We start from the raw sequence: 16,492 nt of genomic DNA, 5'->3' as shown, positions 1-16,492 counted from the left end.
ACTCAGGGATTCTCTGGAATTGCTGTGGAGTAAACTTGTACATTTTCTTCAGATGTGCTAAACAAGATTGAATGGTTATAAAGGATTTCTAGATTTACCCAATCTGTAAAGACGCAAGCATTCTGCCAATAAACCAAACAGCAGAACCACCTTTTTTTTAAAAAAAGGCAAAGAAATGTTACTTACAATATGTCTCTTCTGTTGTCAAAGTCCTAGGAAAGATTCCATTTTATTGTACATAAATTGGAACTCAAGACATTCCGATCTATTGGTGGATCTGGCAATATAGTAAATCACTTATCATCTGGCAGCCTTGGGACATGGGTAGCGCAAGATTAGCAGACTTTTCCACATTATTGGATATCACTCCCGTTGTTATAAAACAACTTTTATTTCATTCTTTTTGTAACATTTATTATACATTATTGTGTAATGTGTAGTGGACCTGGTGAATTAACAGAGATTGGGAAATAGAGCAACACTTCCAACACCAACTCTACCCAAAGACCTCTCCACGTTCCTAACTCCATTGCACTCTGAACCCTCAGCTCACATTCCAGACCAATGAATGAACAAGATGCTAAACCATCAGAACAATCAGATCCCAGATTAGTTTTACTATTCTCAATATGAAAAACACAAGCTTTCAGTTTTTAAAACCACTAATTAATTGGTTGCTTAAAGCTACAGCAGATTATAGATTAAATGAAATATTGGGCAGAGCACTGGGAAATGACGTTTAATCCAAACAAATACGAAGAGATTCATTCTGGGAAATCAGATAAAGACAGGGCAAGTAAGTAAAGAAATTGTAGGGCACTAAAGAATGCTGATGAACAGGAAGGCCTTGAGATTCAAATTCATAGTTCTCTGAAAGCAGCAAAGGTGGCATTCACCATACTTGCATTCATAGACAAAGATAAAGAACATTACAGAACAGTCTTTTGGCCCATGATGTGCTGACCTTTTAACCTACTCCAAAATCAATCTAACGCTTCTTTCTGACATGGCTCTCCCTCCCGCTTAGCATTACACACAGAATATAAAAGTTGGACGTCACACTGCAACTTTACAAAACAATGGTTATGCTGCACTTAGGCAGTATTATGTGTACCATGCTGCAGTAATAGAGATGAGCTTTATTTGTCACAAGTACATCCAACACATACAGAGAAATGCATCGTTTACGTCAATGATCAACACAATCTGAAGATTGTGATCATAACACCAAACAGCATGCCCACATCTTATTAACCCAGAGCACCCAGAGGAATCCCACACAGTCGCAGAGAGAACGTACAAACACTTTACGGACAGCAACGGGAATAGAAACCCAATTGCAGGATTGCTGGCATTGTAAAGCATTACACTAACCGCCTCACTACCATGCAGAGAAGATTCACTAGGACCACTTAGCTTGTGGAGAGAGATTGGATATATTGGACCTACAATATTTACTCTGGACCTAACACATCCAAGATTTGAAGGGGCACCTTTTCATTTTACACAGAATGATTGATACCTATAGTACTGAGGAACTGGAATCAATTACTATCACTTTATTTAAGAACCATTTAGACAGATGCTTGATTTGGCAGGCAGAAGGATAGGAACCCAAAGCAAGCACTTAGAAGTAGTGCAGATGAGCAAAAAGATCTGCTTCTGTGCTGTACAATTCTGATCAATGCCCCTACACCTAAATAATAAACTGGCAAGTTTTTTTAAAAAATGTTTGAGATACTCAATTACAATATTTTATAATGTCAACTATGTATTTTAGATTATGAGAACACTCAGTCCTCTTTTATTGTCATTTAGAAATGCATACATGCATTAAGAAATGATACAATGTTTCTCCAGTGTGATATCACAGAAAACAAGACAGACCAAAGACTAACACTGACAAAACCACATAATTATAACATATAGTTTACAGCAGTGCAAAGCAGTACCATAATTTGATGAAGAACAGTCCATAGGCACAGTAAAAAAAATTAGTCTCAAAGTCCCGAGTCGATCGACTCCTGAGTCCCCGATAGCAGGCAGCAAAAGGGAGAAACTTCCTGCCATAAACCTCCAGGCACCGTCAACTTGCCGATACCTTGGAAGCAGCGGACCACAGCCGACCCTGAGTCCATAACGTCCGAGAACTCCGGTCTTCCGAGCAGCCTCTCCGATACAGCCTCCCGAGCGCCATCCTCTGCCGAGTGCCTTCAACCTCTCCCTGGCAGCTGAAACACGCAAAGCCGAGGATTTCGAGGCCTTCAGCTCCAGAGATTCCGGTTACCACACAGTAGCAGCGATAGCAAAGCAGACATTTCAGAAGTTTTTCCAGATGTTCCGCTATGCACTCACGTCTGTCTCCACCAAATCAGAATTGTGCACAGTCCCCTACTTGACAGATTACAGATATCATTCACCAGAGAGGCTGTGCGTGCTGTCGTCACGCCATCTTCTCGCCATTTAAGTATGGATATTATGCACAAAATATTAAGCCATCTCACATCTGTCCACACAGAAGACCTGATCATTGAAGTCACAGGTGGTATTGAAGATGAGCATGTGAGGATAGGGAAATAAAAACTAGCTCGGGGGGTTGGGGGAAGGGCACGACACAATATTGAATGCACTCATGGCATTTATTATCATTAGCACTTGCGTAAATTATTAGTTTTTAAAAAAACACTAATAAAAATCTCAAAGAAATAAACAGACTTTTTAAAAAAAGAAATAGGTTCAACTCTTACCAGATGTGAAAAGGAGAAAAGTTCCCTTTAAAGCAGTAATTTACGCTGAAAGAATTATATTTACAAGCTGATCGCAGACCTATAAAAAACTATTCCAAAAAACATTAAGCTGAAATCATTGACTGATAGCAGTGTATATTTCTCAGTTAGATACTCATGAATTACTGTGGTGATTTAAAAAAACCTATTGTTAGATCTGCAATTCAGGATTATGCACAGGTTTTAATTCTTCTCTCCCCCCAGCCCATAACATGGTAGGATAGTAGATGGACGAGAAAGAAGTAGCTTCAGAAGCAAAAAGTTAACCAAATCTGGAAAAATCATTCAAAATTCTCTTTTGGAATAATGAGGCTGGTATTATAATACCCACTCACTGTGCACACATGGGTCCAATGTTCTAACTGCTTTAAAACTTCTTGCTGGAGATCCTCATTGAACATTTTTCTGTACAATTGTGGCAGTTTTGAGAACCAAATTCCATTGGTATATTTGCATAAGATTTCCTTCAGTCGAGACTGCACCAACTCACTATTGTAGTTTGACTGAAGAGCTGATGAATCATATTTTTGCGTATCCACGGTATTGCTCCAAAAGGCTACAAATTTGAAAAAGAGAGTTTATCAAAACCAAAATCACAAGACCAATGATAAGGGTCTTTATAATTAATAGTCTTACTGAATATTAATTATGTTGAACTACTGGAACTTACTATTTATCTGGTTGGGCAAAGAGCAGACAAGTCACTTTACCTTGATTACCAGTCTATACTAAAAAGCTCCAATTCTGCAGGGATCGAATAATAACTTGGGCAATTGTAACCGTGCCTTTACACATGCTGCTTTATTGGCCAACTTATTAAAACTGTAGAACTTGACACAAAGTGTAGGTTTAAAGAAATTGCCAAAATCTACCGATCCAAACGTAAACTATAAGGTTCGATGTAATTCAATGAAACTTTCAAAAGTCAACCTCATTTTCATTCAGAAAGTGCAAAAAGTTTGGCTTTAATGTAAATTACTAAACATACATTTGTTAAGGGGATGATTGCCACCCCACTAACCAAAAAAAAAATGATTACAATGAAATGAGAAAATAATCACACAAGAGAGTTAAAAGATTGATGTTGAATCCAAGGAAATATTAGGAGCAACCAAATGCTTAATTGAGCAGCAGAATTTTATGAAGAATCTAAAGGACCTCTTAGAAAGTGGAAAGGGTAGAGCATATTCTACGCTTGGAGCCTAGATGTAGATGTAGACAGACAGGCAGATGTAGATGATGCAAATTGAGGGTCAAGCAGACAGATATTGGTGCTTCAAGCTAAGAACCACAATCCAGTTCTAATGCTGCCTTTTCTCAATGAGACTTCTAGCAGATGAGAGGTCCAAATGGTGCCTTGAAAAACAAAAAGAGTTAACCCCCCCCAACCCATTCTCTTGGACAGTATTTATCTTACTGAACATTCCTCAAACTAGACATTCAAACTGCTTTTCATAGCAGAAAGCTATGCACAAATTGGATACCATACTTCTTATGGTCGTTTTAAAATCTGAAAACTTCATTGGCTTTCAATTGAATTGGCACACCCTGAAGTCTGTGAAAGGCTTCATATAAAGCAGGAGTTCCCAACCATTTTTTTTTAATGCCATGGACCAATACCATTAAGCAAGGGAGTCTGAGGACCCCAGGTTGGGAACCCCTGATATAAAGTGTAATGTTCCCCAGAAGATTAGCAACATTTAGCCAAGACCTAATGGCTTAAAAGGAGGATTTTGGAAGAATTTATTTTGCATGGAATACAGAAAGCCTGGTACAACATTGAAATGTTGAGACTGGAAAGGCCAGGCATTGGTTATGATCAATGAATCAAACTGGACTGTCTTTTTTATTGTTATATTAGCACATCTAATATCCCATTAATATCAACAATACTTGTACATTAGAGGTGTGCAGATACAGCAGTATCATTCATTTTTTTCTGTTTAACTTCACAAGTACAAGACAGAAGATCTGCAAAGTTGAAGGTGGAATTTAAACAATGATGCTTAAAGGCCACCTGCTTAGCATTTGCCAAAGAAAGCAGAACGTGACAAAAAAACATTAACATTCATAAAATAATGAAAATGTTCTTAAACTTTCATGAAAATGACTTGATCTGAAAAAATCTGGGCAAGGAATTAAGCAGAATATAAAAGTAGTTAAAAGAAACAAGGAACATTGAGTGCAGCTAAAACAAACATTAGGAAAATATACATAAGACAAGGCCACTGACAGACTTGGAAATTCATTGATGCCACAGCCATCAACAAACACTCTAAATGTGATAATTCTTGGGTAAGTTCACTTCCTAAGGTACTTATTCTGACTCCACAATTGACAAGGATATTCATCATTATATATTAAGAATGCTGGGAACTCTATTATGATGAATAAGTTAATTTAATATCCTATGTGAGTTTCAACAAAAATATGGCTGACATCAGGTTATGCTAGAGTAGAACTTGACTGTCTGTCTTATGACCTTGTTTCAGGAACAGATTCCATTGGGCAGTGAGAGAATTCAATAATCATGATATGCAGTCAACTGAATGTCAAATCTAATGGTTTTGGTCCTCCTGAAGTTAAAATGAAGGAAACAGGTGTACAAAATAATCGTGTGGATAGCCAGAGGCTTTTTCCCCAGGGCTGAAATAGCTAACATTAGGAGGAATAGTTTTAAGGTGCTTTAAATAGGTACCGAGGGGATCTCAGGGGCAAGTTTTTCTGCACAGAGAATGGTGGGTGTGTGGAATGCACTGCTGCCAGCGGTAGTGGAAACAGATACAATAGGGTCGTTTAAGAACCCTTAAGATCGGTACATGGAGCCTAGAAAAATAGAGGGCTATGCGCTAGGGAAATTCAAGGCAGTTTCCAGAGTAGGTTACATGGTCAGCACAACATTGTGGGCCAAAGGGCCTGTAATGTGCTGTAGATTTCTATGTTCTATGAAATAAAAACTGACAGGCATTCCCACTGAGATGCTAAGTACAAGAGGGGAAGAGGGATAAGAAAATTTGAAGACACAGATAGTCTTGATTGGAAAAAAAAATACAAATCCCAATCCCATGACTTCAGGTGTTCACTCCCAGGTCTCCAAAGTACTGATCCACAAGGTACCCTACTCGTCATAGCCTGCCAACCCAAGTAAGAATCATTTATTCTCTTTTCTATTAACTAAATCAATCTACATCAATTCGATATACTCAAACCTTCGTTATCCATTATGCAACTGTATTCTAAGCATTCAGAAATTCCAAACACTAACTTCCATTGATTCTTCCTACTAGATCCATCAAGACTCCAAACATTTTAATTGAATACATGTTTCCTTTCATATATCCATGTTGACTCTGCTCATTGATGTTGCTAGTTTTGTAACTATCTCGATATCATTTTTATTATAGACTTCAGCTACCAGACTAATACAGTAAAATGAGTAGCTTTCCCTCCCAAATAATTGTTACCTCTGATGTGTAAAAATTAAAAAGCTCTGAATTTTAAAATCAACTCCACAGCTCTGTCAAAAGTCTGCAATGAAGCTCATCAGGTCCTCAGGATCTATCAGCTTTGGCTTGGAGCTCTACATGAGTACTCTTCTACTAATACTAATTTTTTTATCACTTGCTCAAAAGGAGAACCTTTGTTGTTCATTATTTTTAGGAGGCTGTGTCCAAGAAGACATGAATATTTACTTCCAAATATCAATTGTAAAAACATATTTAAATCAAAGAGGCATTTACAACAACCTGAATACGGTTTACCAAAACATCAACACTTACATGGTTGAAATATGAGCTACACATTTCTTTAACCCTAAAATTAACTTGGGCAAACTTCCCAAACATTGCTCATAATAACAATTTTACAGCTATATACAAATAAAAGCTGAGGACTATGCAGTGCTAATCAATGAAAATTCCTTGTTGAACTGAAGCCTCTCAACTCAAATTTGACAAGATACTCTGAAACCTTTCATCCAGTGTTTGGTCATGATGGACAATATCCCCTTATGTTACTTTTATCTAATTTTCCTTAATTTGCAAGTTTTGATACACCACTGAAGAGTTACAGAGAATAAGAACATCCCATGCATCAAGCTTGAGGCCTTGTCACTCAGGGACTTGTGCTATTATTTTTGTGACTATATGCTATCGTAACTAAGTGCTATGTGCTGTGTTTTGTACCTTAGCCCCGGAGGAACACCATTTCATTTAGCTGTATATATGTGCATGGTTCAATGACAATTAAACTTGAACTTCAGCCCAACTTGCCCATACTGAGCAAGTTGCCTTGCAGCATTTGGCCCATATACCTCTAAACCTTTCTTAGCCACATTTTTGTCCAAGTGTCTTTAAAATGCTGTGTCTATACCTGCCCTATGTAGTATCTCAATCGCCTAATCACTACCTTATATAGAAAACATTGTCCCTCAGGTCCCCTTTATAAATTTTTCCCTTCCTACCCGTCTAGATTTTCACTCTGCTACTCTGGAAAAAAGACCATCTAGCCTTTTTATGCCTTCATTTTGTAATCTCCAAAAAGTCAACTCTCAGCCTCCTTCGCTCTTGGCACAACAAGTGCCAAGCTGTTATCCGCTCTTTAAAGCTCAAGCACTCCAGTCCTGGTAACATCCTTGGGAGCCTTTTCAGCACCATTTCCAGCTTGACCACATCCTTCCTATGGACAGGCAACCAGAACTGCACAAGTTATATAACTGCACAAGAAGAGCTTTAAAAATTGAAAAATATTAATCTCTTCTCAAATACCGAAGCACTTCAGAGTTAATTGTATAGTTGAAACAGTGAACTTTTACCAATAATTTAGAGCCATAAATGGGTGCCACTGTAGCTTAGCAATTAGCACAACACTATCACATCTCGGGGCTTTGCCGAGTTCAGAGTTCAATTCCAACGCTGCCTGTAAGGAGTCTGCATGTGCTCCTTCTGGAATGTGTGGGTTTTCTCCAGATGCTTTGGTTTCCTCCCACAGTCCAAAGACAGTCCAGTTAGTAGGTTAATTGGTTACTGTAAATTGGCTCATGATTAGGTTAGGGTTAAATCAAGGGTTTGTCAGGGGTTGTCTCAAAGGGCCAGAACTGCCTATTCCGCACTGTTCTCTAAATTAAAAAAAAACACAAAATACTGAATTCAGAGGCACAAATTGCATTCCTAGCATGGCAGCTAGGAAACTTAACTTCAATCCATTAAGGAATAAGGAATTAAATTAATTACAATGATGGCATCGTAAAGCCTTCACACTGGGGCAAAACCCATTTATTTTAATGTTCATGAGAAAAGGAAGTATTCTATTCCAAGTCAGATTATCCCATACATTACTCTATATTAGTTCAGAATACCACTCATTTGCAGCAGACCAAAAAGAAAACAAAACCCTAAGCATCAAACGTGGACAAAGGCTTACCCAAACTTATCAACCCTGCAAGATTAAAGTCACTAAACATCTGGAGGGCTGTAGAGTAATTGGGAAAGGTGCCCTGCAGACTTGTCATATAGTGAAGCAGACAAGTGATTGCCAATGCTGAGATCTAGAGCAACAATCGGTCGGAAGACCTTAACAGATCAAGCAGCATTTGTGGGGTGACAGGTGGAAGGAATTGTCAACATTTTGGGTGGAAACTCCACGTCAGCATTAAGAGTGGAGAAGAAAGAAAATCAATATAAAGAGGAGAAGTGGTGAGAGAAGAGCCAGTAGGGGATTGGTACATTGAAGAGGGGTGAAAGATGATGGGCAGATCAAGTTATGCAGGGGGAGGGAGAAGTAGAGTTGGGTGACAAGCAAGTAGATGACAGATGAAGGTAGACAAAAATACAGATGAAGCTAGGTAGTAGGGAGGAAAGCGGAAAGGTGGAAACAGTGAGGAAGGTGATGAACAAAAGCTGGAATCTGATATATTAGGAAGGTGATAATGGGAACCATTAGGTTTCAATTGTCCTTTACCAATTTCCCCTGGGATTAATAAAGTATGACTATGACTACGACTCTCCTCTAACAATGCAATACAGGAAGAAGCAATTCAGCCTATTTTGCTTGCACTGACAACTAACTAATCAGATCTGGCTGCACCTGGCTCATATTCCTCTAACCCTTTCCTTTCTATGCATGTGTCTAAATACCCCAGAAATATTGTAATTGTATCACCGTATTTCCTCCCCTTGGCAGCATGCTCCAGGCATCCATTACTGTTTAAAGTAACTTGGCTTGCACAACTCGTTAAACTTTCCCCTTCTCCTCTTAAATCTAAGACACCTAGTATTTGATGTTTCCACCCTAGAAGGCCCTGGCCACTGCCCCCTCTGTCTCTCAATCTTATAAACTGTTCAGGGCACCCTTCAGCATCTGCCACTTCCAGAAAAATAAAGTATTTCCTGTCTCTCCTTGTAGCTAATACACTGCCATTGAGGCAACATTCTGCCGAAAGACTTTACATCCTTCACAGAGTCTACAAATCAAGACAGACATTACACAAACCGCCAAGCGGGAGAAATATAGTCAACCAGCAGCTACAAATGCATCAATCCATGACAAAATTCATAGTTCACAAAATGCAATGCTTCTTGTTGCGAATAAAGTTCTATCTTCACATTGAAGATGATCTTTACTGGGTCGCATGGCACTTCCCATTACTATAGATTCAGAACCTCAAAACATGATATCATTGTGGTCAAATCCCATTACTTTATTTCCCCTATTACCTAGACAGGGATCCTACCCTGCTTTAATGAGAATTGCATACCAATTGTAGTAAAACACTGGGGGACAAAAAAGGTGCCAACTGAAAAATAATCTTGCCAGACAGAAAAGGAAATTATTGGAAAAAAAGATCAGCTGAAAGTCCCTGTCATTTGGAAGAGGGGACAACAAGATGACAAGGAGACTGCAGGAAGGCTTGGCCCAGTGGCCAGTTCAGGAAACAGAAGCAGTTAAATAGCTGATTTAGCCCTCAGTAAAATAAAAGAAACCAATAATAACTCCTCATTTTTAAGATTTGTTGGACACAGGGATAAAACAAAAAGTACGTGGATTTATCCTAATGTTGTAACCAACTTAATTAGTCACAAGGGGTATCTGACAGCAATTCAAGTGGTTATAGAGTATTCATAGATAGATTAAATGCTTCTCCGATTGATGATTACTGTGTTCTTTGAACTCTCCATACAAGCATCAGATTTTAAACTTAATGGAAGCACTTAATAAATCAGTGTCAGGGTTCATTTCTTGATATAATTACACAGAACGTAGAACAATATGGCACAGTATAGACTCTTCAACCCATCATGTTGTGCTGACCTTCTAACTTACTCTAAGATCAACCTTCCCACAATCCTTTCTACAATCTCATTTTATCAAGATAAGGAATGTATTTCAATTATTCAACCATGGCTTGCCATATCAGGTCTGGACAAGTGGTCAAATTCTCATCATCGTCAAAATGTACTGGGTTCAATTCCAATCCCAGGGAACCTATGGTGACCAGTCAGTGTTGTATAAAACAAGTATTGAACTTTTGAATGAAAAATTTATTGCAGGCTCTCATTGCTTTTTAGATAGATGTATCTCAGGATGACAGCATCCATCATCTGGGCCTTTTCCTCATCTCGATGTTGCCATTAGGCATGAAGCACAGGAGCCTGAAGACCCACATCAAGGTTCTACAGAAGGTTCTTCCCCTTCCATCAGGTTCTTGAACCAACCCGAGAAACTTTATCATTACCTCTGACAATGTTGTTCTCCCTTTCATGCTGGTGTCATTATGTTTATTTTGTATGTGTAACTTAGGCTAATTTAAGTTCACGTTAAATCATGTTTGTTCCTGTCTTGTACTGTGCTACTACTGTAAGAAGCCATTTCTCATGGCATTTATACCTTGTGCTTGTGTGCCTATGACATCAATAAACTTGAACTTCATAAAAATGATCCCGCGATTTTCAAACAGGAATGAAAATACCCTACTTAATAGTTATCACTCAATCAACTACTCTCCCCTTCTCTACTACCTTTATCTCCTCTCTCAAACTTTTGTCATTCTCAGCTCTAATAGAACTTCACTTTAGTCTTAACCCGAAAAGTTCAAATTGCTGCAGACTACACGTGTCACTTCACAAGTAACAATATACAACTATACTTGTACAATTTATAAACTATTGCCCAGAAATATTCAATTATTTTGCTTGAATACTGATGTATTGTTAAAAAAAAAACCTGTGTATTGCAAATGTGCAGATCAGAGGAACATACAGCAAATTTTAACTTTTAGACATAAATATCAAATTGAGGCCAAGACTTTTGACAAAGCACAAGTACTGACAAAAGTTAATAAAGAGACAAAATTAATACAAATGTGACCATGGCACGCGTAGTACTTCCTGCCTTTTATATTAATCTTTGTTTGAACACTAGAAAACATTTACTAAGATAGCTTTACCCCATTACAGGTCAACTTTAATATATTGTAGTGACAGAGGACAATTTAAGCTGTCTATTACAAAGGCAACTAAAATCTACCTGTTTTTAGTCATGTTGTTCTTAAGAACAGATACAGTACACACATACACACTTTGAATAGATTTCTAATACGGCCATGTTCATGGTTTCCAATGCTTCATTGCTGTGTCCCACAACTTCAAATCCTTTTTCAGAATCTGTTTTTCCTCCTCAGTAATACCAGTGCCAGACAGACAGAAACAGGAGACAATTAAAATCTGTTGAGAACATTATTGTCTCCATGTGACCCAAAATAATAACCTACACCGATTTTCCCTTGGGTAAAGTTTCACAGACATCAATACTGATTGCAATATTTGGTAATAGGTTTCAGAAAATAGTTCACTTGTGTAGTTCTATGTACTGACTCGACTTCATTTCGCCTGTGCTAGAATTTATTTGCCATAATTCTGAGCAATTACTTAATCCAAGGATTTCTTTGCAAATTTAGAGACACGATATCCATCATATAGCTGAAACAATGAGTGTTGCATAGAGTTTGCTCAGAACTGCATTTTATCAGAATGTTAATAAGATACTGACTTAAACATTGCATCATTACAAAATGCCTGTATTTTAATACAAAATTCAATTTTAATTGTCAATAAAGTTGACATTATAAACCACAACATGGAATGGAAGAGTGTTAAATATTTGTGGTTATAAATATTTACATACCATTTTGATCACTTGAATTTTTTCTTGCCAAATACACTTGTTGCTCCTTTTGAAATCTTGGAGGAAATGTCATAGCTGGTTTTTTTTCAGACCTGTAAAAGAACAAAATAAATGCTTGAGCTGTACACCTTGTTTACTCAGGTTTCACACCTTTCCCATCCAGCTCCCAATCCCCCAAGTTCAGTTTTATGAATGGTAAAAAGAATAGAATGGTGGTTACGGCTGTTGTACTGGGCATGGTGATCACAAAGCATGATGCTCTCTTTAGGTTTGAGATCAAATGTCCAGATTTTAATAGTTAAAATTGCTAACAGAGTTAATTGTCCCAAATGCAGTTAACATATTGATCTACATGGATACCGACACATTGTTATGCTGTGAATAGTTTGGAACTACTAACAATTCAAGAAACCAATCAATACGAGCATATTATAGATCAGCCGATAAAATGATCAAAAATAAGTTGAAATCAATCAATGAATGCTAAACAAATAAAAATACACATTTTATGAATTAAAGTACCACTAAATTAAAAACTAAAGCCATGAAGGAGAGAACAAATAATAGGAATTTTGACTTTGTGCAATAACCACAAAGGCAGAAACTAAGCACTTGGTATAAAATTCCTTATTTCCCAACAGAAACTTAAGTGGATTTGTCTGAAAAAAAAATTCACCACTGTTTCTTGCAAAACATTATAAAGTTAAATTTATAAACCCTGCTGAAGAATTTGCCCCCCACCCCCAATTGATAATATAATCCTGGACTTGAGAGGCGGCTAGCAAGTTTCTAGACTGAAATGTAGATGACATGAACACAGACAAGTTGTTCAAACTTGGTTGGCAATAGGAGAGGAAAACTAAATGTTGGAAAACCCAGGTCAGGCACACCTGTAAGAAGCAAAAACAAAGTTACGTTTCAGATGACACACCCAAAATGCTGGAAGAACTCAACAGGCCAAACAGCATCTATGGACAACAATAAACAGTTAACACTTTGAGCAGAGTTCTGATGCAGGGTCTCAGCCCGAAACATCAACTGTTTACTCTTTTCCATAGATGCTGCCTGGCCTGTTGAGTTCCTCCAGCATTATGTTTGTGTTACTTGGATTTCCAGATTTTCCCTTGTTTTTGTTTCAGGTGAGGTTTCTCTGTCCGAACCCATTTTCAAAACATCCAAATTATTTGGCACTTGTATTTTGCAAGTTGTATTTCTTTTACTTCATGCTAATTTTTCTTTCAAGAATTGAGGCAAAGGCAAAGGAGCACAACATTTTCTTGGGCAAGAAATGGATGAGATAGGCATCTAGAGGACTGAAGCCAAGGTGACAGCCAAGGTGACTGCCAAGGACTGAAACTTCAGGATCACAGCAGGCCGAATCAGAAGGGATAGAGTAAACACTGTAACTACTTGAACTGGGGATGGGGTAGGGGCTTTTTGGAAGAAAATAAAATGTCAGAGCTGAAGAGAGATCTGGAGACTGATCAAGAGTTGACTACTCCAACACAAGGAATTCTGCAGATGCTGGAAATTCAAGCAACACACATCAAAGTTGCTGGCGAACGCAGCAGGCGAGGCAGCATCTCTAGGAACAGTTACAGTCCACGTTTCAGATCGAGACCCTTCATCAGGACTAACTGAAAGAAGAGGTAGCCAGAGATTTGAAAGTGGAAGGGGGAGGGGGAGATCCAAAATGATAGAAGAAGACAGGAGGGGGAGGGATGGAGCCAAGAGCTGGACAGATGATTGGCAAAAGGGATATGAGAGGATCATGGGACAGGAAGCCCAGGGAAAAGGAAAAGGGGGAGGGGGGGGAAATACCCAGATGGGTAAGGGATATAGTCGGAGAGGGAGGGGGAGAGGGAGGGGGAGAGGGAGGGGGAGAGGGAGGGGGAGAGGGAGGGGGAGAGGGAGGGGGAGAGGGAGAATATGAATGTGGGTATATAAATAAATAATGGATGGGGTACGAGGGGGAGGTGGGGCATTAGCGGAAGTTAGAGAAGTCAATGTTCATGCCATCAGGTTGGAGGCTACCCAGACAGAATATAAGGTGTTGTTCCTCCAACCTGAGTATGGCTTCCTCTTTACAGTAGAGGAGGCCGTGGATAGACATGTCAGAATGGGAATGGGACGTGGAATTAAAATGTGTGGCCACTGGGAGATCCTGCTTTCTCTGGCGGATAGAGTGTAGGTGTTCAGCGAAACGATCTCCCAGTCTGCGTCGGGTCTCACCAATATATAGAAGGCCACATCAGGAGCACCGGACGCAGTATATCACCCCAGCCAACTCACAGGTGAAGTGTCGCCTCACCTGGAAGGACTGTCTGGTGCCCTGAATGGTGGTAAGGGAGGAAGTGTAAGGGCATGTGCAGCACTTGTTCCGCTTACACGGATAAGTGCCAGGAGGGAGATCAGCAGGGAGGGATGGGGGGGGGGGGGGGGGAACGAATGGACAAGGGAGTCACATAGGGAGCGATCCCTGCAGAAAGCAGAGGTGAGGGGGGGGGGGAAGAGATGTGCTTAGTGGTGGGATCCCGTTGGCGGAAGTTACGGAGAATAATATGTTGGATCTGGAGGCTGGTGGGGTGGTAGGTGAGGACCAGAGGAACCCTATTCCTAGTGGGGTGGCCGGAGGATGGAGTGAGAGCAGATGTGCGTGAAATGGGGGAGATGCGTTTGAGAGCAGAGTTGATGGTGGAGGAAGGGAAGCCCCTTTCTTTAAAAAAAAAAGGAGGACATCTCCCTCGTCCTGGAATGAAAAGCCTCATCCTGAGAGCAGACGCGGCAGAGACTGAGGAATTGCGAGAAGGAGATGGCATTTTTGCAAGAGACAGGGTGAGAAGAGGAATAGTCCAGATAGCTGTGAGAGTCAGTAGGCTTATATTAGACATCAGTAGATAAGCTGTCTCCAGAGATAGAGACAGAAAGATCTAGAAAGGGGAGGGAGGTGTCGGAAATGGACCAGGTAAACTTGAAGGCAGGGTGAAAGTTGGAGGCAAAGTTAATGAAGTCAACGAGCTCAGCATGCGTGCGGGAAGCAGCGCCAATGCAGTTGTCGATGTAGCGAAGGAAAAGTTGGGGACAGATACCAGAACAGGTTCGGAACATAGATTGTTCCACAAAGCCAACAAAAAGGCAGGCATAGCTCAGACCCATGCGGGTGCCCATAGCTACACCTTTAGTTTGGAGGAAGTGGGAGGAGCCAAAGGAGAAATTATTAAGAGTAAGGACTAATTCCGCTAGACAAAGCAGAGTGGTGGTAGAGGGGAACTGGTTAGGTCTGGAATCCAAAAAGAAGCGGAGAGCTTTGAGACCTTCCTGATAGTGGATGGAAGTATATAGGGACTGGACATCCATGGTGAAAATAAAGCGGTGAGGGCCAGGGAACTCAAAATCATCGAAAAGTTTAAGAGCGTGAGAAGTGTCACGAACATAGGTCGGAAGGGATTGAACTAGGGGAGATAAAACCGTGTTGAGGTATGCAGAAACGAGTTCGGTGGGGCAGGAGCAAGCTGAGACAATAGGTCTGCTAGGACAGGCAGGTTTGTGGACCTTGGGTAGGAGGTAGAAATGGAAGTATGAGGTGTGGGAACTATAAGGTTGGTAGTAGTGGATGGGAGATCCCCTGAGCAGATAAAGTCAGTGATGGTGTGGAAGACAATGGCCTGGTGCTCCTTAGTGGGGTCACGATCGAGGGGTAAACAAGAGGAGGTATCCGCGAGTTGTCGCTGTGCCTCGGCAAGGTAGAGGTCAGTACGCCAGACTACGACAGCACCCCGCTTATCGGCGGGTTTAATAGTAAGGTTAGGATTAGTGCGGAGGGAGTGGAGAGCAGAGCATTTGGAAGGAGTAAGGTCGGAATGGGAACAAGGTGCGGTGAAGTCAAGACGGTTGATGTCCCGTCGGAGATCCAGAGCAGGCAGAAGACCAGAGCGGGGTGTCCATGAAGAGGAGGAGGGTTGAAGACAGGAGAAGGGGTCATTGGTGGGGGTGGAAGAGTCCTTGTCGAAGTAGGCTCGGAGACGGAGACGGTGGAAGAAGAGTTCCGCGTCATGGCGAACACGGAACTCGCTGAGGTGTGGGTGAAGGGGGACAAAGGTGAGGCCCTTTGTCCCTCTGACTATACCCCTTGCCTAGGTTTTTCCCCCCTCCCCCTTTTCCTTCTCCCTGGGTCTCCTGTCCCATGATCTTCTCATATCCCTTTTGCCAATCACCTGTCCAGCTCTTGGCTCCATCGCTCCCCTCTCCTGTCTTCTCCTATCATTTGGATCTCCCCCTCCCAAATCTCTTACTAGCTCTTCCTTCAGTTAGTCCTGACGAAGGGTCTCGGCCTGAAAAGTGGACTGTACATCTTCCTAGAGATGCTGCTTGGCCTGCTGCGTTCAAGAGTTGACTACTGCTTGTTTTAAAATTGACAGTATCTGAAATCCTTTGCTTTACAAGCGGAGAGTATTTAATATTTCCATGCAGATATTAGTGTACAGGCACAAGAAATTATGAAGTCAAATGGGATGTCGGCATTCATT

General features: G+C 40.4%; 1 protein-coding gene and 1 long non-coding RNA gene across 6 annotated transcripts in view; one reads left to right on the top strand and one right to left on the bottom strand.

Moving 5' to 3' along the window:
• Positions 1-10,390, top strand: part of LOC140211715 (uncharacterized) — a 32,250-nt gene extending 21,860 nt beyond the window's left edge. Inside the window, exon 3 of the long non-coding RNA XR_011889560.1 lies at positions 10,352-10,390. This is a non-coding gene — a long non-coding RNA (uncharacterized lncRNA). The remainder of the gene's footprint in view (positions 1-10,351) is intronic.
• The window catches only part of LOC140211714 (tudor domain-containing protein 7-like), a 122,528-nt gene that overhangs the window by 64,754 nt on the left and 41,282 nt on the right, over positions 1-16,492 (bottom strand). For all 5 annotated transcript variants that reach the window (XM_072281803.1, XM_072281798.1, XM_072281799.1 and 2 more), the window contains 2 exons: positions 11,967-12,058; positions 3,122-3,342 (listed from right to left, as the gene is read on the bottom strand). In XM_072281803.1, the coding sequence (XP_072137904.1) occupies positions 3,122-3,342; positions 11,967-12,058 (313 nt within the window). The remainder of the gene's footprint in view (positions 1-3,121; positions 3,343-11,966; positions 12,059-16,492) is intronic.

This window comes from Mobula birostris, chromosome 17 (genome assembly GCF_030028105.1).
Source record: "Mobula birostris isolate sMobBir1 chromosome 17, sMobBir1.hap1, whole genome shotgun sequence".
NCBI classification, from domain to species: Eukaryota; Metazoa; Chordata; class Chondrichthyes; order Myliobatiformes; family Myliobatidae; genus Mobula; species Mobula birostris.
This window is presented reverse-complemented; position numbering and strand designations above follow the sequence as displayed.